Here is a 25,637-nt window from a genome sequence, read left to right as displayed (position 1 = left end):
AGTAAAATGAGATTTTAAAGTTCACAGTGAAAAAGAGGAAAAGAATTTTAGAAACAAATATTATTGCCTCCCCCAGGCACTTGAACCGACACATTAATTCCCAGTTCCCAGGTGTGCACACCTTATCAATAAATTCAGCCCTTAATTTGCAATAAAATTTGCCTGGGGAAAATACAGAATGACTGGGTGGGCCTGAAAGAAAACAGGAAGAAGAAAGTACACTCCTCAGCCCTGGAGTGGGTACATTTCAGAGACAGATGCAAAGGGCTCTCTTTTTGCTTTCCATGTAGAGAATACAGACATTTCATGGAAGGCAACACCCTTGAAAAGAACCCACAGCTCCTGGGAGTTCTCAAGATCCAGAGAAGGATCTGGAATAGCACTGGTAGTAAGGAAATGGTCAATCACTCTAAGGATGAAGAGGTCCTAGTGGGAGAATACAGTTAGGGGATCAGCCCACTCACTAGCACTAACTGAATCCTCATGTAGCTGCCTACTTTAGGCCGAAGAAGATACCCCATCCACGTTGCCCAGGGCCCAGAGGAGATCCATCCAGATTTCGAGAAGATATACCAGTAGCTGAGCCTCCTGAGTAGGACAGAAAAGTGTTGGAAAAAAAATTAAACTCCCCAATAGGGTTGCTTTCCAAAAAGATATGGGGAATTTGCCCTGTAACCAGTCAGATCCAGGCATCGAATCCTTAAGGAGCTTTAATAGGCCATAACTTACTCATCCCTGCACTGCTTTTTGTGTGACAGTTACTGTCCTTAAAAACACCATTCAGGGATAAAAACAGAGCTCCTAGACTTACAGACCACATGTGCCCCACCTGTTAAGAGCAGCAGAGTAATGGGGAAAATGTTTCTTTGACAGATGTGAATCTACTAATGAAAAGAGTATTATAGAATAACTTATTGGAATATTAATTGGCTTTGGTTTTTATTGCTACAGGAAAATGAGGGCTGTTTATCTGATGTGATTTCAAGACAGTTATCCAGTCCTCCATATCTCAAATGAGACTGCCAAAGCAGAAGTTCCTGAAAAGAACATCTCTTCTTGACTTTTGTTTTAGAAAGCCTAAAATCAATGAAGGAGATCCCTGTTAAGAAAAAGAGAGTGAGGTACTGCCTTTGAAGGGGAAAGCGTTTGCAAAGGGGTCTTCCACTGCACGAAAAACAGAAAAAGTAGGGAGAGAGAAAAAAAAAACCCCACCATGGTTAGGAAAAATACAGAGGTATGAAATTTCAAGAAGTAGAACAGGAACCTAACCCACTTCCTCACAATTCCCCAGAAATATAAAGAAGAATGGCCTAGCCAAATGGTAAGTCCAGAGAGGCTGATCCTTAGCTACAGGGATCCTAGCCTCAGCAAAGATTTTCATGTTCAAATAATAGTATAGGCATCTGCCTCCAAGGGACTATCTGGGCTTAAACAATCAACATATTTCCAGTGATCAGTACAGAATTAAGTGGGGTGGGGGGAGGGAGGAGGGATAGCATTAGGAGATACACCTAATGCTAAATGACGAGTTAATGGGTGCAGCACACCAACATGGCACATGTATACATATGTAACAAACCTGCACATTGTGCACATGTACCCTAAAACTTAAAGTATAATAATAATAAAATTTAAAAAAAAAACCCAAAGACGCCTTCTTGAATATCCCACTACCTAAAAGACTCCCAAGGACGTTCTATAACATGGTTTGGTGAGAGGTGGGAGGAATGCTGATCCCAATCTAATAACTGATACTGACTTTACCATGAAGGGGAACTGAAGTGTGATTTAAATTCTACTTCAAGAAAAAAGAAATGTGATACTTCTTCACGTTCCATTATCCCGATGTATCTATGCTTTGTAATGGTACAGAATGAGAGTTTTAAAAAACCCTGTTAAGACACAAAACAAAATACATATAAAATTGTGTATTTGTATCTGCATCTGAATTATAATTTTATTAAATTCCATACAGTGAACTAAAAATTTGAACAGCTCTGTGCTGGACTATATTTAAAATAAAAATGAATTTCACAATATGCAATATAGTCCAACTGATGTTCACAAAATAGATGCACTGAGTTCACAAGGTTTACCACTCTGCATCACCAATGGCTTTCGCAAATACATAGTCTCTCCCTCCAAAACACATAACACCATCTTTCAAATAGAATTTCCATTTATTCTTGCTTCGATGAATCTGGAGGGAGAAAAGTAGTTTACATTAATTAATTTTACAAGTTAAAGGATCACCTGCATTTCTTTGCTACAGTAAATGGGATTATTCTCCCCCTAAATGTGAGTGCCTTAAAACTAAAACCTCCTCAAGACAGTTTATTCATCCCATAAACATTTGAGTTCCTATGTGTTGGACACTGTTTTAGGCACTGGAAATATATTAGTTTAAGATACATATATTTCTATACTGTATATATTATATATAAAAACACACATCCTGTACATGTAAAACCAAAAAAAAATTCCCTGCCTTTTAAGAGTTTACATTTTAATAGGGAAGGAGAGAAACCTAATACACAAGTAAATTATATAGAATATTAAGCTGTCATTTGAGGTGACACTTGAGCAAAAACTTGAAGAAGGTAAGGAATAAAGGCAGGCAGATATTGACTCAGGAGCATTCCAGATAAAAGGAATAGAAGTGAACAGTCCTAAAGAGGGGCATGCCTGGATTGTTCAAGAACAGCAAAGAGTCCAGTATGTCTGCAAAGGAATAAACAGAGAAGATGCAGCCAATATTATCAGAAGTGAAAAAGTGATACTTCATTGTGAGGAAGAAAGTCGCAATAAAGCACTGAACAAGGTCAGAATATACAGCTTATAATCTGTTAGACTCTGCTGGCTGTTTTCTAGATTCCATAAATCAGCCTAGACACAGACAAAATTAAAAAATAAGAAATTTTACTACTTCAAGAGGTAACAAGCCATAAAATCATTGCTACCTCTAAGTAAACTGCAAGTGACTATTTAAAAGCCCTAGGAATATATGATCTGAGATCAAGAGTAAAATTTAAACCTAGTTGTTGACTACAAATAGTCAAATCCAGGAACAAAGGCTATGACTGGTATTCAGATGCATTTTCTGAAGCATAAGAAAACACGCAGGATAAACCCCTATTTTTGTGGGGGGGTTTTAAAGTCCTAATAAATTTTTTCTGAGTTTTATTCCCAAATTGTCTTGCACAGGCACTTGCACATGTCTTAAACATCTCTTGGGAATACAACAGTGACAACAAAAATCCCAAACTCAGCACAGGTAATAAAATATAACCAGAATTAGGAGAACAGCAGAAGCCAACAACTCATTGTGGTACCTTTATCTAGTGACTATATTTTTTCTAGATATACAACAATAGTTCAAAGTTAGGAATTTATTAATATAAAAATCATATTACTTGAGTTACTGACAAATCATATAATCACCTCTAACCATGTTGAAAAAGTATTTAATAAAATATTTAGAGGCTGAGAGATGTGATTGCTGATGAAAGTCATACTGTGATCATATTGCACATAGCTATACATTCTGATTTGGGGGATACACAGTATTTTTTATACTTAATAAAAAGAATTTTAAAAATAAAAAACTATTGCATTTTAGATTTTTTAAAACTCAAGAAAAAAATATTAAAAGACTGTGTATTACACACACACACACACACACACACACATACACATACACACACACACCCATCTCAGCCCAAAAGCCAGTGACACACTTAGTGGGAAAAACCCTGAAAGCATTCTCACTAAAGTCAGGACACAGACAAGGATATCCACTATTACCCAACTTCTTAAACACTCTACAGGTACTAGCCAATGCAATTAGACAAGAAAAAATAAGTAGAGATATAAAAATTGAGAAGGAATAGATTTATAAATACAGTGACTGCATGTCTCAAAAATCCAAAATAATCAATGAAAAATTACTAAGAATACTGATATAAAATTAATATACAGAAATAATTCATAGCCTTCATGCATAGAATCAACAGAAGACATTCTAGAGGAATAAGCCAATTAATACCACAACCAAAGAGATAAATAGGAATAAACTGAAGAAATACATGACCTACTTGTAGCATTCAACACTCTGTCCTCTTTGAAATATTCTCCTCACTTGGCTTCTAAAACCCCCCGGTTTTCCACTCTCTGGCCACTCCTTAGTTTCCTTTACTGAATCCTCCTTATATCTCTTACCTCTCAATGTTCAAGTATACCAGGATTCTTATTTTTGCTTATATTCACTTGGTGATCCTAGTCTCATGACTTTAAACACCATTTATATGCTGTTGACTCCAAAAATTTATGTCTAGCTCACACCTCTCCCTTAAATCCCAGATTCTCATTCAACTGCTTCAGCATCTCCTCCTGAATGTCAAGTAGATATCTGAAGCAAGTTTAAAACTATGACACTTATATGCTCTTCCCCAAACCTCACAATCTTCCCCATCTCACTGGGAAATGACCACTTATTCTTCTAAGAGCTCAAGTCAAAAATCTTAAGAGGTATTCTTTATGCTTGCTACTTACATCCCATATCTAGATCCATCAGTAAGTGTTAGTTCTACCTACAAAACATATTCATATTCCAAAAACTTCTACCACTTCCACTACTGTTACTCTTATCTCAGCCATCATCTCTTGCCCAGATGAATACAATAGCCTCATAACTAGTTCCTGTTTTTACCCTTGTTCCCTGATAACACCCACTTTCAGTCTACTATAAACAGGATACCCAGAGTGTCTGCTAAAAACATAAATCAGATGTCATTTCTCTTCTCAAAACTCTCCAGTGACTTCCCATCCAAAAACTGAAGTCCTTAAAATGGACTACGAGATCCTTCATTTTTCCTCACTTACTGCTCTGGGCTCTGCACTATTCCCTGAACAGACAGGCATACTCCTACCTCAGGACTTTTGTATTTCTTGTTCCTTCTGTCTAAAATGCTTACACCCTAATATCCTCACAGTTCATTCCCTTACCTCCTTCTGATCTTTACCCTATTACATTCTCAATAAGGCCCCCCTAGACACTCCATCTAAAATTGCAATCTATTCCTCCCCAGCATCATTCAAATAACAAATTTTATTAATTTAATGTGATCTCAATGAAAATACCAACAGGGTTTTATTTTGAACCAGACAAGTTGATTCTGGAGTTAATATGAAAAACGAACAAGAATATTCAGGAAAACTCTGCAAAAAAATTAGTAAAGAATTACTAGCCTTACCAGATATTAAAAATCTTAATAATTAAATCAGAGTAGCAAAGACCTATGGACAGACAAACCAATAGAACAAAACAGAAAATCAATAAGTAGACCCAAATACATTTAGAAATGCAGTAGCAGATGATGAATCATTTCTTAACATTAGGGACAAAATAGATTTCTTAAAAAATATTAGGAAGATTGAGTAGCCACCTGGAAAAAAAAAAAAAAGTTGAAACCATATGTTACATTATACACCAAGACAAACACCAAATGAATCAAGACTTGAATATATATAGATATATAGATATAGATATAGATGATATATAGATATAGATATAGATATAGATAAAGATGAAATGCTCGAAGAAAACATGAGCTTCCCTTTAAAACTCTGAGGTAAGAAAGAACTTTTTATTCATGGCTCAAAATTCAGAAGACATAAAATTAAAGATTGACAGATTCAAAATCTGCACATTAAAAAGAAAAAGCAATGAAAATAACTGAGTAAAAAGTACTTCTGTGTATAACAAAAAGCTCATCTTCTCCAAAATAATATTGAGCTCTTAGAGATCACTAAATATAAGACCAAATAATCCAATTTTTAAAAAAGACAGAGGTTATGAACAAACAGTTCACAAAATGTAAATACAAAAGGCCCTTTAACATATGGAAAGCTAAAAATTCCAACAAAGTATCACTTTTCATCTTTCACAATGGCAAAATGCTCGTAGAGAGCATTTTGGGAATACCTAACCACGTACATTTGCCCTTTGACCCAGAATCCCATTTCTGGGGATTTAATAGATATATCTGCACACATTATGAAAATGTCTTATGTACATAGTAATTCAAATCAAAAGACGGAAAAATCACAAATATCCATCAGGAGAGGATTGGTTAAATAAATTTTAGTAATCCTACAATAGGATATTATACAGCCATTAAAATATCATCACAAAGAAAGCTTCCTTATATGGGAAGATCTGAGAGATACATTGTTTAAAGAAAAAAAGCAAGGTACAGAATATAGTGTTATCTGTGCTATCTTTTGTATTTGCATTTGAATAAAGAAATTCTATGAAAACTAATATAACTACTTATTTGCATTCAAAACAGGAAAAGGAGCTACTAATAGAAAGCACAAATGGTGAAGGAATGTGAACCAGACTTTTCATTGTATACCTTTTCACAGTATTTTGATTTTTTAACCATGTGTATGCACTATCTATTCAAAGAAGGAAATGTACATATATACAGATTATTATATAGAGAGATATACAGATAAAGAGACTATATATATACACATATATACATATGTCTCTCTGTATATATAAAGAAACCATGCTACACACCTAGAAATTAATCATTGTATAGCATCTAAGGGATAAAGTCAGCTATAAGCAAGTCTGCTAAACTGTCAAATGAAAATATAGGATATTCAAATGGTTTCACATTCCACTATAAATAGGGCCCTATTTGTAGCACAGAACACCTCCATCTGTAGTAAAAGGTTTCATTTCACCATTAATTTTTCCCTGTAATATCTTAATTATCTAAATCTTTATATTAATTTTAGACATTCTCAAGGCCTCTGAAACAAAATATCTATAACATTTAACTAATTCTCACCCAGTATGTAAACCAGTGGACTTCATTTAGCCCTTTTCCACTGTACATGTTTATATTTTCAAAGTTTTCCCCCCAATTGTTAACCTCTAAATTTTAAAGATAAATTCCATCTGTTAATCAAATCCAAATAAAATATACTAAAGAAACCAAACAGTGCTTCTCAAAATTTAACAGCCATACAAATCATTTTGGAGTCTTGTTAAAATGTACATTCTTATCCAGTACTCTGGAGTGGGACTCAGGATTCTGCATTTGTAATACTTAGCCAGAGGAACTGATACTACCTGCCTTTAAAACAAGCTGAGTGAGTTAGCAGAATGGCGCAGCAAAAGCGTGCTGAGCCCATAAAACACACTGAATTAAGTAAAGCTCTAAAAAAGACTACTCAAAGTTCTTTCCATTCACTTGAGTTGGGTTACATTCAATACTATTTGAAACCAATCAACCAGTGACCAGCACTGGAAAGTTTTTCTTTCATAAAGATTCACTATAACAGTGTTCCTCACCCCACTTTGACCTTATAGATACATTCTTTTGGCTATCTTCTGACTACATCACTCCCTTTTTAAAATGTTTCAATGGTTCCCCAATGCCCTGCCTTCCATTAATTTTTTACCACTGTTCTTAAAATATTCACTAAGTGTTCTCGGATACTAGATTTGTTAGCAGCATATATTTAATATCACCTCTATCTATTCCATAAGGCTATTATAAGAAACAAAAGATAATACATGAGAAAACACCGAAAAAAATACAAAATACTACAAATTAATTACAAGCTATCTCCCACATTGCAGCAAACAAAGGACACCACATCCATAATGGTCTAGAAAATTCTTCATGAGACTTTATGGAATGTATATATAATTAAGTGCCTTATAATTTTTTTAACAGAAGGCAATATATTGTTTATAAGAAACAAACAAGTTTCAAACTAAGAACTGTTCCTTTTCTATCCCCTATTCCTTCTTATGTTTATATTTTTATTCAGCATCTAAATTGCTGTTTTCTATTTGTATAAAATGTTATAGGGGAGAAAGTGACCTTATTTTCAGAGAAAAAGATTTATTTTTACAGCAATTCAAAACATTATTCTTTGTTTCCCCCCAAATATATTCAAATCATGACTGGAAAAAAAGGCTAAATATGTAAATATGCATTAGTTATCAGGGAAACACAAATCAAAACCACAATGATATACCATTTCACACTCATTAGAATGGTTAGAATTAGAAAGTCGAATGGATCATGGCCAGTGCTGGCCAGGATGTGGGGAAATTGAAACCCTCAAACACTGCTAATAAGAATGTAAATAGCACAGCCACTTTGGAAAATAGTCTAGTAGTTCCTTAAACTGTTACCACATGACCCAGGAATTCAACTCCTGAGTATATGCCAAGAGAGATGAAAACATATGTCCATGTAAAAACTTGTACCCAAATGTTCATAGCGGCATTATTCATAGTAGCAAAAAGTTATCTATGGGGTTCAGAACACATTACCCCATATATGTTCTGGCATCCTGACATTCGAAAAAATGGCAGAAGCAGGTAAGTCTTTCTGACCTTGCCCTCGCCCTTCTCCCCTGAACTAGGCATAAAAGAATTATCTGACCTTCCTTTAAAGTAAGTCATAAAACCTTTATTACAGAGGTCCCTACCCTATACACAAAGGAAAATAAGTATCCTTATCTCTGAAGACACAGAGACACAAAAATTTGAACAAACAGGCCTTACAAAGTTTCCTCCAGTTTATTGTCATTAGGTCATATCCTTTTTTCCTCCTGTCATACTTCCGTATGACTGTCCAGAAAAATAGTGTTCCCTGTTTCTTTGTGTCTTCATTTCTAAAGATTCCTGTGTCAGCCAGGCGCGGTGGCTCACACCTGTAATCCCAGCACTTCCGAGGCGGGTGGATCACGAGGTCAGAGAGAGACCATCCTGGCTAACACAGTGAAACCCCATCTCTACCAAAAATACAAAAAATTATCCGGGCATGGTGGCAGACGCCAGTAGTCCCAACTACTTGGGAGGCTGAGGCAGGAAGATCCCTTGAACCCAGGAGGCGGAGCTTGCAGTGAGCCAATCTCACGCCACTGCACTCCAGCCTGGATGACAGAGCGAGACTCCATCTCAAAAAAAAAAAAAAGTTTCCTGTGTCAGTAAAATGTACATTAAAATAAATTTGAATGACCTTCTCTTGTTAATCTGTCTTTTTTGTAGGTGCCTCAACCAGGGAAATAGCAATGGGTGAGGAAAAGGTCTTACTTTTTTCTCCCCTACAGGGGAAACAACCCAAATGTCCATCAACAGACAAATGGAAAAAGAAAATGTGGTATATCCATTCAATAGACTATTATTCAGCAATTTTTTTAAAAAACGAAGACCTGATATATGTTACAACATGGATGACTCTTGAAAACACTGTGCTAAGTGAAAGAAGCCAGTAACAAAAGACCACATATTATATAATTTCTTTCATATGAAATTCCAGAATAGGAAAATCCATAGAAATAGAGAGTAGATCAGTGGTTTCTTAGGCCTAGGGGCTTGGAGTAGGGGAAATGGGGAGAATACTGCACTGAGAATTAAAAAGTATGGGGTTTCTTTTTGAGGTGATAAAATGGTTCTAAAATTGACTGTGATAATTGTTATACATATCCATGAATATACTAAACAAACCATTGAATTTTATACTTTAAATAGGTGAATTGTATACTACGTTCATTATATCTCAAAGCCACTTTAAGAATATAAATATTCATGAATTAAGGACAAAAACTCCCCATTTGACTACATAATCACAGCTGTAGTGTTTTTTAAAAAGCAGTATTATTTTTAGTTGCTAGAGTTAAACTGCCATGAACATAATCTTTAGGCTGGAAACCTGAGAGACACCTTCAACTAAAGACCAAGTCCCACCAATTCTTCCATCATAACCTCTGACTTTTCCATGTTCTTACACTGCCATCCTCCATCTGGGCTCTGGGCACTTCATGTCTGCCCTACCCACTTTTACCATTTGCTTTTTCCAAATCAAACACATCTAGCTTTTAAACCCAATTACAATTTTCTCAGTAACCTTCTCAGAAGGCCAATGTCCCTCAGACCAAGTTCAGATTTTTCCTACTAGCATTCAGGATATTCTAACCTGCTTCCGATTCTGTCTCCCAACCAGCTTCACTTCCTAGTACTACACATCCAATAAGAGAACACTTTGTTCAAGCCGCAGCTATCTCTTCAGTGTCCCTTGTACATACTACATCCATTCGTTTCTCTGCTTTTTACTGGGCTATTCTATTCTGATGCTTATTCTCCATATTTACCTGTATCCTAGAAATCATTCAAGGCCCATTTCAAAACCTCACATCACCCATGAAGGATTTGTGGGGAACTCCAACTACAAATGATTTCTTACATTTCCTAGCCACTTCCACAGCTTACTATCTGTGCTGCATATCTTAGCATTTGATTTACATGCCACTCATCTTAGCATTTGATTTACGTTCCACATATTTTAGCATTTGATTTACCTGTCACATATTTTAGCTGTTGATTTACCTACCAGCTCATTGTATGTCTTTCTAGCTTTCCAGAAGAAACATCTTGTTTCAATAAGATCATTACTTCCTTAAGGACTATCACTTTTTCTGGTATCACTGAGACCACATAGCACAGTGCTAGATCCAAAATACACACTCAGAATTTCCAGAATTAAACTGCTGTTTTGATTAACTGTGAAGTGTAACTCTTCATCTTATTTCTCATCATTTTACATACCTTTCCACTATAAATGCAGTTAATAAACCCAAAGTCCAAAAGGCAAATACAGTACCTTATCATACTGACAGACAATTACATTATCCGTGTCAAACAGGTCTGGCACATCCTGTTCACTAACATCATCTCCAGAATTTAAAGGGTCCTAAAGATGAAAGATGATCACATTAAGGAACTTTATGATGCTTTAAATTTTTTAAAGATAAAGAGACATATAGAAATAAAGGAACTTGGCTCGGCGCAGTGGCTCATGCCTACAATCCCAGCACTATGGGAGGCCTAGGCAGGCAGATTGCTTGAGGCCGGGAGTTCGAGACTTACTTGGGCAACATGGTGAAATCCCATCTCTACTGAAAATACAAAAAATTAACTTGGCATGGTGGCACACACCTGTAATGCCAGCTACTCGGGAGGGTAAGGTAGGAGAATCATCTAAGCCCAGTAAGTTGAGGCTGCAGTGAGCTGTGATCGCACCACTGCACTCAAGCCTGAGTGACAGAGCGAGACTCCATCTCAAAAACCAAACCAAAACAAAACAAAGAAATAAAGGAATCTAGAGCAGCAGAATATAATTGTACTAAAAGTCAAACAGCCTGGGTTTAAATCTCTGTTTGAGCTGGGTGGAGTGGCTCAGGCTTCTAATCCCAGCACTTTGAAAGGCCAAGGCAGGAGGATCACTTGAGGCCAGGTGTTCGAGACCAGCCTGGCCAACATGGTGAAACCCCATCTCTACTAAAAATATAAATATTAGCTGGGCATGGTGGTGTGCCTGTAATCCTAGCTACTCAGGAGGCTGAGGCATACGAATCATTTGAACCCAGGAGGCAGAGGTTGCAGTGAGCCAAGATCACACCACTGTACTCCAGCCTGGGCAACAGAGTGAAACTCTATCTCAAAAAAATAAAATAAAAAATAAAAAATAAATCCCTGTTTGGCGATTTAATAATTACAAGACTGACCTTAGGCAAGTTACTAAAACGCTCCATATCTCAGTTTCCTTGCATCTAAAATCAGGATAGCAATAAGAACCACAGGACTTTGGGACTATTAAGATAAGGCAGGTAAGACTTAATATGATGCCTGGCACATATGTAAGGCTACCATAAATTATAGCGAACACTACTTACACACTTTTTGATAAGCACACTCTACCTGGATTTTATGACATTTATTAGAATTAGAACAGATACTATATGTTTCTACCCAGGCTGCCTTCTTTAACAGCCGCTCCCATTCCCTAGATCACCTACTACCTGTAGTCAAGACCAATACAGAAGCCCATCCCCAAATATTAATTATTGGTTTTAAATTACAGTTGAAGATTAAAAAAGTTTAAATCCAAGCATATAATAAGTCTTTTTTTTTTTTTTTTAACAGAGTCTTGCTCTGTCACCCAGGCTGGAATACAGTGGCACTTCTTGGTTCACTACAACCTGTCTCCTGCAATTCTCTTGCCTCAGTCTCCTGAGTAGCTGGGTTTACAGGCATGCGCCACCATGCCCAGCTCATTTTTATTTTATTAGTAAAGACAGGGTTTCACCATGTTGGCCCAAGCTGGCCTCGAACTCCAAACCTCAAATGATCCACCCGCCTCAGCCTCCTGAAGTGCTGGGATTACAGGCGTGAGCCATCATGCCCGGCCCCAAATAAGTCTTATTTCAAAAGAGTAAAGAAAATATTAATCTTGCTATTCCTTTTGGTTCTAAAGCATAATAAAGTAGAAATGTTATAAATTAATAAAGAAAGTCTCAGCTCAAAAGTCATTCTCACCTCTTCCACAATATCTACTTGAGGGTCTTCATTATCACTACTGTTCGTGGCTGAATCCTCATTTGAAATACTGTCAGCTTCTTCTTCAGGTACCTTCAGATCTCCCCCATCAATAATCCCTAGAAATTCATTCTCATCTACATCTCTTGTACTTCCTATTTCTTCATTGGAAGATGTATCGCCGGTTCCATCTATTTGAATTATTTCATCAATATCATCATCAGTAACCTGAATGCTTAAATCCACCTGAGAATTAGAATCCTAAAAAGAGAAAAACAATAAAGTTCGAGTCAAATAAGGTATATAAAATATTGAATCCAAATTTAAAATTAACAGACATTCCACAAATGGTCACTTCAAGCAAATTTCTGTCTTATGACATTAAAATCTAACTTTGAATTTTAGAATAAGCCTAGCATTTCTATGTAACACAGGAATAATTTTTTAAATTATAAATAAAGTAACCCACTTACAATCATAGGGAGACAGCAAATGAGTTCATTACTTTCAGATAATATTTACCAGTTTTTATACATACCATCTTAAATTTATATAGCACCTATTAGGATTTAACTATTTCACTTGACTTTAAACAATAATTCAATGAAATAGAAAAGACAAATGTCATTGTGCTTAACGGATAAATAAAAATGTAAAGGATTACACTAAGTGAAATAAGCCAAACACAGAAGGATAAATCTTATATGATTCCACTTATATGAGGCACCTAGAATAGGCAAATTCATAGAAACAGAAAGTAAAATCGAGGTCACTACAGGATATGAAGAGGGGAATGAAAAGTTATTATTTAATGAGTACAGAGTTTCTGTTTGAGAAGATGAAAAAGTACTGGAAATAGAGAGTGGTTATGGTTGTACAACATTGTGAATGTACTTAGTACCCTGAAATGTACACCTAAAAACGGGTAAAATGGCAAATTTTTATGTTATAGACAACTCACCACAACAAAAGTAAAAAATATGTAAAGGAAATTTAGTAATCACCTCTGGTCATGTAGATGGCTATTATTTTATCATTACCTTCATCCAGCACAGTTAATAAATAAACCCCCCTGCTAAGTATTTTATAGGCATTTTCTAATCTATTTATTTTATTTATTTATGTATTTATTTATTTATTTATTTATTTCAAACTGGAGGCTGGAGTGCAGTGGCGTGATCTCAGATCACTGCAACCTCCAACTCCCGGGTTCACACCACTCTCCCGTCTCAGCCTCCCGAGTAGTTGGGACTACAGGCGCCCGCCACCAGGCCTGGCTAATTTTGTTTTTGTATTTTTAGTAGAGACAGGGTTCCACCATGTTAGCCAGGATGATACAGATCTGCCGACCTTGTGATCCGCCCGCCTCAGCCTCCCAAAGTGCTGGGATTACAGGCATGAGCCACTGAGCCCAGCCTGCACTCTTCACTCTTCAATGTAGGCTTCTATATTGGTCATACCATACTACCCACCCCAACCCATTAGTTTGTCATAGACAGGACAAAGATCAATAAAATGTCAAGTTCCTTAAGATCAGGGGCTGTTTTATATGATTATATATGCTACAGAATCTATAGCAGTAGTTCTTAACCTCTTCGGAAAAGTCAGAGGCCCCTTGAAAACTTGGTGAAAGCTCCAGATGCTATAACGCTGGTTGTTTTGGAAACCCATACATACGTTGACACACATATTACATAAGCAACAGGTTACATTAGCTTTAAGACTGGAGTATAGAAGTGTAGCCCAAGCAAATGGAAAGGATGACTTTCCATCCTTTACAATCAGAAATATAAAGGTTATGGTGGGGTAGAGCCAAGATGGCCAAATAGTAACAGCTCCAGTCTACAGCTCCCAGCGTGAGCAACGCAGAAGACAGGTGATTTCTGCATTTCCATGTGAGGTACAGGGTTCATCTCACTAGGGAGTGCCAGACAGTGGGCGCAGGACAGTGGGTGCAGCGCTCCGTGCGTGAGCCGAAGAAGGGCAAGGTATTGCCTCACTCAGGAAGCACAAGGGGTCAGGGAGTTCCCTTTCCTAGTCAAAGACAGGGGTGACAGATGGCACCTGGAAGATCGGGTCACTCCCACCCTAATACTGCGCTTTTCTGACAGGCTTAAAAAACGGCACACCAGGAGATTATATCCCGCACCTGGCTCGGAGGGTCCTATGCCCATGGAGCCTCACTGATTGCTAGCACAGCAGTCTGAGATCAAACTGCAAGGCTGCAGGGAGGCTGGGGGATGGGTGCCTGCCATTGCCTAGGCTTGATTAGGTAAATAAAAGCAGCCAGGAAGCTTGAACTGGGTGGAGTCCACCACAGCTCAAGGAGGCCTGCCTGCCTCTGTAGGCTCCACCTCTGAGGGCAGGGCACAGACAAACAAAAAGACAGCAGGAACCTCTGCAAACTTAAATGTCCCTGTCTGACAGCTTTGAAGAGAGCAGTGGTTCTCCCAGCACTCAGGTGGAGATCTGAGAACGGGCAGACTGCCTCCTAAAGTAGGTCCCTGACCCCCGAGCAGCCAAACTGGGAGGCACCCCCGAGTAGGAGCAGACTGACACCTCACACAGCCGGGTACTCCTCTGAGACAAAACTTCCAGAGGAACGATCAGGCAGCAGCATTCGTGGTTCACAAAATCCGCTGTTCTGCAGCCACCGCTGCTGACACCCAGGCAAACAGAGTCTGGAGTGTACCTCTAGCAAACTCCAACAGACCTGCAGCTGAGGGTCCTGTCTGGTAGAAGGAAAACTAACAAACAGAAAGGACATCCACACCAAAAACCCATCTGTACATCACCATCATCAAAGACCAAAGGTAGATAAAACCACAAAGATGGGAAAAAAACAGAGCAGAAAAACTGGAAACTCTAAAAATCAGAGTGCCTCTCCTCCTCCAAAGGAACACAGCTCCTCACCAGCAACGGAACAAAGCTGGACAGAGAATGACTTTGACAAGCTGAAGGAAGAAGGCTGCAGACAATCAAATTACTCCGAGCTACAGGAGGAAATTCGAAACAATGGCAAAGAAGTTAAAAGCTTCAAAAAAAATTTAGATGAATGGATAATTAGAACAACCAATGCAGAGAAGTTCTTAAAGGACCTGATGGAGCTGAAAACCATGGCATGAGAGCTACATGATGAATGCAGAAGCCTCAGTAGCTGATGAGATCAACTGAAAGAAAGGGTATCAGTGATGGAAGACGAAATGAATGAAATGAAGCAAGAAGAGAAGTTTAAAGAAAAAAGAATAAAAAGAAACAAACAAAGCCTCTAAGAAATATGGGACTATGTGAACAGACCAAATCTACGTCTGATTGGTGTACCTAAAAGTGATGGGGAGAATGGAACCAAGTTGGAAAACACACTGCAGGATATTACCCAGGAGAAATTCCCCAACCTAGCAAGGCAGGCCAACATTCAGATTCAGGAAATACAGAGAATGCCACAAAGATACTCCTCAAGAAGAGCAACTCCAAGACACATAATTGTTAGATTCACCAAAGTTGAAATGAAGGAAAAGATGTTAAGAGCAGCCAGAGAGAAAGGTCGGGTTACCCACAAAGGGAAGCCCATCAGACTAACAGCGGATCTCTCGGCAGAAACTCTACAAGCCAGAAGAGAGTGGGGGCCAATATTCAACATTCTTAAAGAAAAGAATTTTCAACCCAGCATTTCATATCCAGCCAAGCTAAGCTTCATAAGTGAAGGAGAAATAAAATACTTTACAGACAAGCAAATGCTGAGAGATTTTGTCACCACCAGGCCTGCCCTAAAAGAGCTCCTGAAGGAAGCACTAAACATGGAAAGGAACAATCAGTACCAGCCACTGCAAAATCATGCCAAATTGTAAAGACCATCGAGGCTAGGAAGAAACCGCATCAACTAACGAGCAAAATAACCAGCTAACATCATAATGACAGGATCAAATTCACACATAACAATATTAACCTTAAATGTAAATGGACTAAATGCTCCAATTAAAAGACAGAGACTGGCAAATTGGATAAAGAGTCAAGACCCATCTGTGTGCTGCATTCAGGAAACCCATCTCACATGCAGAGACACACATAGGCTCAAAATAAAAGGATGGAGGAAGATCTACCAAGCAAATGGAAAACAAAAAATGGCAGGGGTTGCAGTCCTAGTCTGATAAAACAGACTGTAAACCAACAAAGATCAAAAGAGACAAAGAAGGCCATTACATAATGGTAAAGGGATCAATTCAACAAGAAGAGCTGACTATCCTAAATATATATGTACCCAATACAGGAGCATCCAGATTCATAAAGCAAGTCCTGAGTGACCTACAAAGAGACTTAGACTCCCACACAATAATAATGGGAGACTTTAACACCCCACTGTCAATATTAGACAGATCAACGAGACAGAAAGTTAACAAGATACCCAGGAATTGAACTCAGCTCTACATAAAGTGGACCTAATAGACATCTACAGAACTCTCCACCCCAAATCAACAGAATATACATTTTTTTCAGCACCACACCACATCTATTCCAAAATTGACCACATAGTTGGAAGTAAAGCTCTCCTCAGCAAATGTAAAAGAAGAGAAATTATAACAAATTGTCTCTCAGACCACAGTGCAATCAAACTAGAGCTCAGGATTAAGAAACTCACTCAAAACCGCTCAATTACATGGAAACTGAACTACCTGCTCCTGAATGACTACTGGGTACATAACGAAATGAAGGCAGAAATAAAGATGTTCTTTAAAACCAATGAGAACAAAGACACAACATACCAGAATCTCTGGGACACATTCAAAGCAGTGTGTAGAGGGAAATTTATTGCACTAAATGCTCACAAGAGAAAGCAGGAAAGATCCAAAATTGACACCCTAACATCACAATTAAAAGAACTAGAAAAGCAAGAGCAAACACATTCAAAAGCTAGCAGAAGGCTAGAAATAACTAATATCAGAGCAGAACTGAAGGAAATAGAGACACAAAAAACCCTTCAAAAAATTAATGAATCCAGGAGCTGGTTTTTTGAGAAGATCAACAAAATTGATAGATTGCTAGCAAGACTAATAAAGAAGAAAAGAGAGAAGAATCAAATAGACGCAATAAAAAATGATAAAGGGGATATCATCACCAATCCCACAGAAATACAATCTACCATCAGAGAATACTACAAACACCTCTATGCAAATAAACTAGAAAATCTAGAAGAAATGGATAAATTCTTCGACAAATACACCCTCCCAAGACTAAACCAGGAAGAAGTGGAATCTCTGAATAGACCAATAACAGGCTCTGAAATTGTGGCAATAACCAATAGCTTACCAACCAAAAAGAGTCCAGGACCAGATGGATTCACAGCCAAATTCTACCAGAGGTACAAAACTGGTACCATTCCTTCTGAAACTATTCCAAACAATAGAAAAAGAGGGAATCCTCCCTAACTCATTCTATGAGACCAGCATCATCCTGATACCAAAGTTGGGCAGAGACACAACAAAAAAAGAGAATTTTAGACCAATATCTTTGAGGAACATTGATGCAAAAATCTTCAATAAAATACTGGCAAACCGAATCCAGCAGCACATCAAAAAGCTTATACACCATGAACAAGTAGGCTTCATCCCTGGGATGCAAGGCTGGTTCAACATACACAAATCAATAAATGTAATCCAGCATATAAACAGAACCAAAGACAAAAACCACATGATTATCTCAATAGATGCAGAAAAGGCCTTTGACAAAATTCAACAACCCTTCATGCTAAAAACTCTCAATAAATTAGGTATTGATGGGACGTATCTCAAAATAATAAGAGCCATCTATGACAAACCCATAGCCAATATCATACTGAATGGGCAAAAACTGGAAGCATTCCCTTTGAAAACAGGCACAAGACAGGGATGCCCTCTCTCACCACTCCTATTCAACACAGTGTTGGAAGTTCTGGCCAGGGCAATTAGGCAGGAGAAGGAAATAAAGGGTATTCAATTAGGAAAAGAGGAAGTCAAATTGTCCCTGTTTGCAGATGACATGATTGTTTATCTAGAAAACCCCATTGTCTCAGCCCAAAATCTCCTTAAGCTGATAGCAGCTTCAGCAAAGCCTCAGGATACAAAACCAATGCGCAAAAATCACAAGCATTCTTATACACCAATAACAGACAAACAGAGCCAAATCATGAGTGAACTCCCATTCACAATTGCTTCAAAGAGAATCAAATACCTAGGAATCCAACTTACAAGGGACGTGAAGGACCTCTTCAAGGAGAACTACAAACCACTGCTCAATGAAACAAAAGAGGATACAAACAAATGGAAGAACATTCCATGCTCATGGGTTGGAAGAATCAATATCGTGAAAATGGCCATACTGCCGAAGGTAATTTATAGATTCAATGCCATCCCCATCAAGCTACCAAGGACTTTCTTCACAGAATTGAAAAAAACTACTTTAAAGTTCATATGGAACCAAAAAAGAGCCCGCATTGCCAAGTCAATCCTAAGCCAAAAGAACAAAACTAGAGGCATCATGCTACCTGACTTCAAACTATACTACAAGCCTACAGTAACCAAAACAGCATGGTACTGGTACCAAAACAGAAATATAGAGCAATGGAACAGAACAGAGCCCTCAGAAATAATGCCACATATCTACAACTATCTGATCTTTGACAAACCTGACAAAAACAAGAAATGGGGAAAGGATTCCCTACTTAATAGATGGTGCTGGGAAAACTTGCTAGCCATATGTAGAAAGCTGAAACTGGATCCCTTCCTTGTACCTTATACTAAAATTAATTCAAGATGGATTAAAGATTTAAATGTTAGACCTAAAACCACAAAAACCCTAGAAGAAAATCTAGGCAATACCATTCAGGACATAGGCATGGGCAAGGACTTCATGTCTAAAACACCAAAAGCAATGGCAACAAAATCCAAAATTGACAAATGGGATCTAATTAAACTAAAGAGCTTCTGCACAGCAAAAGAAACTATCATCAGAGTGAACAGGCAACCTACAGAATGGGAGAAAATTTTTGCAATCTACTCATCTGACAAAGGGCTAATATCCAGAATCTACAATGAACTCAAACAAATTTACAAGAAAAAAACAAACAACCCCATCAAAAAGTGAATGAAGGATATGAGCAGACACTTCTCAAAAGAAGACATTTATGCAGCCAAAAGACACGTGAAAAAATGCTCATCATCACTGGCCATCAGAGAAATGCAAATCAAAACCACAATGAGATACCATCTCACACCAGTTAGAATGGCGATCATTAAAAAGTCAGGAAACAACAGGTGCTGGAGAGGATGTGGAGAAATAGGAACACTTTTACACTGTTGTTGGGACTGGAAACTAGTTCAACCATTGTGGAAGACAGTGTGGCGATACCTCAGGGATCTAGAATTAGAAATACCATTTGACCCAGCCATCCCATTACTGGGTGTATGCCCAAAGGATTATAAATCATGCTGCTATAAAGACACATGCACACGTATGTTTATTGCGGCACTATTTACAATAGCAAAGACTTGGAACCAGCCCAAATGTCCAACAATGATAGACTGGATTAAGAAAATGTGGCACATATACACCATGGAATACTATGCAGCCATAAAAAATGATGAGTTCACGTCCTTTGTAGGGACATGGATGAAGCTGGAAACCATCATTCTCAGCAAACTATCGCAAGGACAAAAAACCAAACACCGCATGTTCTCACTCATAGGTGGGAATTGAACAATGAGAACACATGGACACAGGAAGGGGAACATTGCACACCGGGGCCTGTTGAGGGGTGGGGGGAGGTGGGAGGGATAGCATTAGGAGATATACCTAATGTTAAATGACGAGTTAATGGGCACAGCACACCAACATGGCACATGTATATATATGTAACAAACCTGCACGTTGTGCAAGTGTACCCTAAAACTTAAAGCATAATTTAAAAAAAGAAAGAAAATAATGGATTTGAACCCTAAATGTATACCATCTACAAAAATTAACTCAAAATGGACCAAAGAGCTAAAGATAAGAACTAAAACTATAGATCTCTTGGAGGAAAACACGTGGTGAAAATTTCATGACATTGGATTTGAAAATAATTTATTGGATATGACACCAAAAGCATAGCCAACAAAAGAAAAAAATAGATAAAATGGACTTCACCAAAATCAAAAACTTTTGTGCTCAAAAGACATTATTAACAGCAAGTAAAGGCGACTCATGAAGTGGGAGAAAATATTTGCAAATCATACATCTGATAAGAGGTGAATATCCAGGACATATAAAGAACTACAACAACAACAAAGCAAACAGTCCAATTAAAAAAAAATGGGCAAAGGACTTGAATAGACTTCTCTCCCAAGAACATATACAAATGGCCAGAAGTACATAAAACAATGTTCAACGTCACTAATCATTAGGGAAATACATATCAAAACTACAAGATACCACTTCAAACCCCTTAGGGTAGCAATTATTTGAAAAAAAAAAATAAGTGTTGGTGGGGATGTGGAGAAATCAGATGCTTGTGCACTACTGTTGAGAATGTAAACTGGGGCAGCCTCTATGGAAACTGTATGGCAGTTCCTAATAAGATTAAAAGTAGAACTGTCATATGATTTTGCAGTTCCATTTCTCTATATATATCCAAAAAAAATAAAGACGGGGATTTGAAGAGATATTTGTACACCATGTTACAGCAGCATTATTCACAATAGCCAAAAGCTGGAAGCAACCCAAGTGTCCACAGACACTTGAATGAATAAATACAATGCAATATATACATACAACAGGTTATTATTCGCCTTAAAAAGGAACTAAGTTCTGACACATGCTACAACATGGATGAACCTTGAGACATTATGCTAAATGAAGAAGGGCAAATACTGTCTGATTCCACTTATATGAGGTAACTAAAGTAGTCCAATTCATAGAGATGGAAAGTGGAATGGTTGTTTCCCAAGGACTGGGAGAGTGAGAAATGGGGTGTTACTGCTTAACGGGCATGGAGTTTGGGAAGATGAAAAATTTCTAGAGATGGGTGGTGGTGATAGCTGCACAACAATGTGAATATACTTACTGTCACTAAGCTATACAGTTAAAAATTCTAAAAATAATTTAAAAATAAAATAGCTAAACAGTTAATTTTATGTGTATTTTTGCACAAGAGAAAAATCGAATTTTTAAAAATCAGTAGTGATATACTACTATACTATGTGGCAAAACTGATCAAAGTACTGGTGGCAGGAAAAACTGGCACAACCTCTTTTCAAAATATTATGGCAATGTATTTCAAATGCCTTAGAAATTTTCAGTTTTTTTACCTTTTAAAAAATGTATTTTAGGCTGGGCACAGTGGCTCATACACCTATAATCCAAGCACTTTGGGAAGCCAAAGTGAGACAAGTGCTTGAGGCCAGGCATTTGAGACAAACCTGGATAACACAGTGAGACTCTGTCTCTACAAACTAATGAATTAATTAATTAAAAATAAAAACATATTTTTAAAAATGCAATGCAAATGAAGCTTAAAATAAGAATAAAAATGTTCCTGATGGCATTTTTAGGTACCATTTATAACAGCACCAAAAACCATGAAATATTTAGATAAAAATATAACAGAATATGTACAATATGTATATGCTAAAAACTAGAAAATATTAGTAAGAGAAGTCAAAAATCTAAATTAAAAAAAAACTTAGGTCCATGAATTGGAAGACTCAATATTGTGAAGACGTCAATTCCCCTTACAGATCTACAGATTCAAACAACCCAAATCAGTCTTAGCAATTTTTCTTTTTAGAAATTGACAAGCACATCCTAATATTTATATGGAAATATGAGGGAATTAGAATAGCCCAAACAATTTGGAAAAAAGAACAAATTTGAGAGATTCACACTCTCTGATTTACTATAAAGTTACCATAATCAAGACAGTGTGACTAGCAAAAAGATAGTCACATGAATTAATGAAACAGAATGAACCTTCAGTAATAAACCAACACAGATGTAGTAATTTTCACTAAAGGTGAAGTGCTTTAGATACTTAATGTGCACAGACAGCTAACTCAGTGAGACAAGGCAGTCTTTTTAACAAACAGTGCTAAAACAATTGAATATCCTTATGTAAAAAAAAATGAGCCGTCCAGGCACGGTGGCTTACGCCTGTTTCCCCAGCACTTTGAGAGGCTGAGGCAGGTGAATCACCTGAGGTCAGGAGTTCAAGGCCAGCCTGACCAACATGGTGAAACCCTGTCTCTACTAAAAATACAAAAACATAGCCAGGCATGGTGGTGGGCACCTGTAATCCCAGCTTCGCAGGAGACTGAGACAGGAGAATCGCTTGAACCCAGTGAGCTGAGATCATGCCACTGCACTCCAGCCTGGGTGACAGAGCGAGACTCTGTCTCAAAAAAAAAAAAAAAAAAAAATGAACCTCCATCTAACATTGCACCATATACAAAACCAGCCCAGAATAGATCACAGGCCTAAATGTAAAACCTATAACTGTACAATTTTTAGAAGTAGAAAATCTTTGCAGTCTTTGATAAGACACATGAAGCAGAAGTCAAAATAATAAACTAGACTGGAAGTCAAAATAAATAAACTGGAAAATAAAAATAATAAACTGTACTTCATCAAAATTAAAAACTTCTCCTTACCAAAAGATAGTGTTAAGTACCAAGGATGTGGTGTACCAACAACAAATCTTATACATTGCTGGTAGAAATACAAAATTCCACCATACATTGCTGGTGAAAATACAGCCACCTTAGAAATGAGTTTGACTGTTTCTCATAAGCATACATTTATCATCTTATCTAACAATCCCACTCCTAGGTATTTACACATACAAAACCTACATATAAATGTTTTCAGGACTGTTTCGTTTTTGTTTTTTTTTTGAGACACAGTCTCACTCTGTCTCCGAGGCCAGAGTGCAGTGGCATGATCTCAGCTCACTGGGTTCAAGCAATTCTCTCTCATGCCTCAGCCTCCCAAGTACCTGGGATTACAGGTGTGTGCCACCATGCCCAGCTAATTTTTGCATCTTTAATAGAGATAGGGTTTCGCCATGTTGGCCAGGCTGGTCTCGAACTCCTGACCTCAAGTGATCCAACTGCCTCAGTCTCCCAAAGTGCTGGGATCACCCAGTGCCTGGCCCTTTCAGGGGCTTTATTCACAAATACCAAAAACTGGAAACAACCCAAATGTCAAACTGGTAAATAAATGTGGTACAACCATACAATGGAATATACTGATACATGCAACAACATGGATGAATCTCAAATGTATTGTGCTAAAAATGCATGCTACATGATTGTGTCTAATATTTTGGAAAAGGCAAACCTATCCCAAAAGAAAACAGGTCAATGAGTGACTGCCAGGAACTGGGGGTTGAAAGAGCGTATTGACTACAAAGGCACATGAGGAAACTGTGAGGTAACGAAAATGTTCTCTATCTCAGGTAGGGTTGCATAACTTCATGTTTGTCAAAATTCATATGGTACATCGAAAAGCTACCTTTTAAAAGATGAATTTTATTGTATATATATCATGCCTCTTTAAATTTATTTTACTTTTTTTTTTTTTTTTTTGAGACAGAGTCTGGCTCTGTCACCCAGGCTGGAGTGCAGTGGCACGATCTCGGCTCACTGCAAGCTCGGCCTCCCGGATTCATGCCATCCTCCTGCCTCAGCCTCCCGAGTAGCTGGGACTACAGGTGCACACCTGGCTAATTTTTTGCATTTTTAGTAGAGATGGGGTTTCACCATGTTAGCCAGGATGATCTTCATCTCCTGACCTCGTGATCCACCCGCCTCGGCCTCTCAAAGTGCTGGGATTACAGGCATGAGCCACCGCACCCGGCCTAAATTTGAGTTATTTTAAAGTCAATTAGTTCGAGACCAGCCTGGCCAACATGGTGAAACCCCCCATCTACCAAAAATACAAATATTAGCTGGACGTGGTGGCGTAGGCCTGTAATCCCAGCTACTTGAAAGGCTGAGGCAGAAGAATCTCTTGAACCTGGGAGGCGAGGGTTGCAGTGCACCGACATCACACCACTGCACTCCAGTCTGGGCAACAGAGCGAGACTCCATCTCAAAAATAAATAAATAAAAATAATAATAATAATAAAGTCAGTTAGTATAAGATTTGTCCTAGGCCTAAAGCATATGTTGAAATTGGCTTTTTGTTTGTTTGTTTGTTGTTTTTGAGATGGAGTCTCGCTCTGTTGCCCAGGCTGGAGTGCAGTGGGACGATCTCGGCTCACTGCAACCTCCGCCTCCCAGGTTCAAGCGATTCTCTTGCCTCAGCTCCCAAGTAGCTGGGATTACAGGTGCCTGCCACCACACTCTGCTAATTTTTGTATTTTTAGTAGAGACAAGTTTTCGCCACGTTGACCAGGCTGGTCTCGAACTCCTAACCTCAAGTGATCCATCCGCTTTGGCCTCCCAAAGTGTTGGGATTACAGGCAGCAGCCACTGTGCCCGGCCTGGCTTTTCATTTTAATAGCAACAAGTACTAAAAACCTTAAACCACAAGATCTTTTGTTGAAAAATGAATCAGAGCTTCTATGTTACTTTGCCAGATGAGGATAAGCTTATAAAGGAATACTGAAGATTCCAGGACTCTTGTAGTTGAATTTACGTAGCCTCATACCATTTTCCTTCAGTCAGTGAGGCCCTCTTTACTCTAGGAGAGGATTAAAATTACAAATCTAAATTTAATTTCAAAACAGCAAAAGAGTTATCATTCTCAACTTTTTTCTTCAGAAGCACTTCCACCAGGCATTGAAAAATTCACATGATTATCTGACTCCAATCTCTTCTGAAGTGGTAATTTGACCAAAATAGCCAGGAGTTGTGTAGCAACATCCATAACTGATACCACAGGACCATGAAAAGAAAGATTTAAGTCTTTCACATAGCCAAACGTCCACCACATAGATCATCAATGAACTCCTCTAGGTCAAACTGTTATGAGGGGGCTTTTGCTCCCTCTCAAAAATAGTAAATGTCTCCCCAAGGATCAAGCAAGGGCTTCAAGCATTGTCCTTTGAAAAGCCAGAAAAAATCTGCATGAAGAATTTAATATTCTGCCTACATTTTTTGATAAATGTCTTGGGAAACACAATAATTCAAAACCTTGGCTCTAATATATTTGAGTTTTATGTCAGCAGATGAGACTTCTTTTAGAATTATTGGCTGTGTCTTAGCACTAATGCATG

The 25,637-nt window shown here is 37.9% G+C and overlaps 1 protein-coding gene across 2 annotated transcripts in view; it reads right to left on the bottom strand.

The window, feature by feature from the left end:
- Window positions 1–1,924: 1,924 nt before the first annotated feature.
- Window positions 1,925–25,637, bottom strand: part of GTF2A1L (general transcription factor IIA subunit 1 like) — a 59,564-nt gene continuing 35,851 nt past the window's right edge. Inside the window, exons 6-8 of one of the 2 annotated variants that reach the window (XM_003262366.3) lie at window positions 12,413–12,673; window positions 10,698–10,787; window positions 1,925–2,200 (exon numbers count right to left, since the gene is read on the bottom strand). In XM_003262366.3, coding sequence (XP_003262414.2) covers window positions 2,093–2,200; window positions 10,698–10,787; window positions 12,413–12,673 — 459 coding nt within the window. In that variant the 3' untranslated portion in view covers window positions 1,925–2,092. The remainder of the gene's footprint in view (window positions 2,201–10,697; window positions 10,788–12,412; window positions 12,674–25,637) is intronic. The other variant, XM_003262363.3, reaches the window with a different exon arrangement.

This window comes from Nomascus leucogenys, chromosome 14 (genome assembly GCF_006542625.1).
Source record: "Nomascus leucogenys isolate Asia chromosome 14, Asia_NLE_v1, whole genome shotgun sequence".
Lineage (NCBI taxonomy): Eukaryota > Metazoa > Chordata > Mammalia > Primates > Hylobatidae > Nomascus > Nomascus leucogenys.
This window is presented reverse-complemented; position numbering and strand designations above follow the sequence as displayed.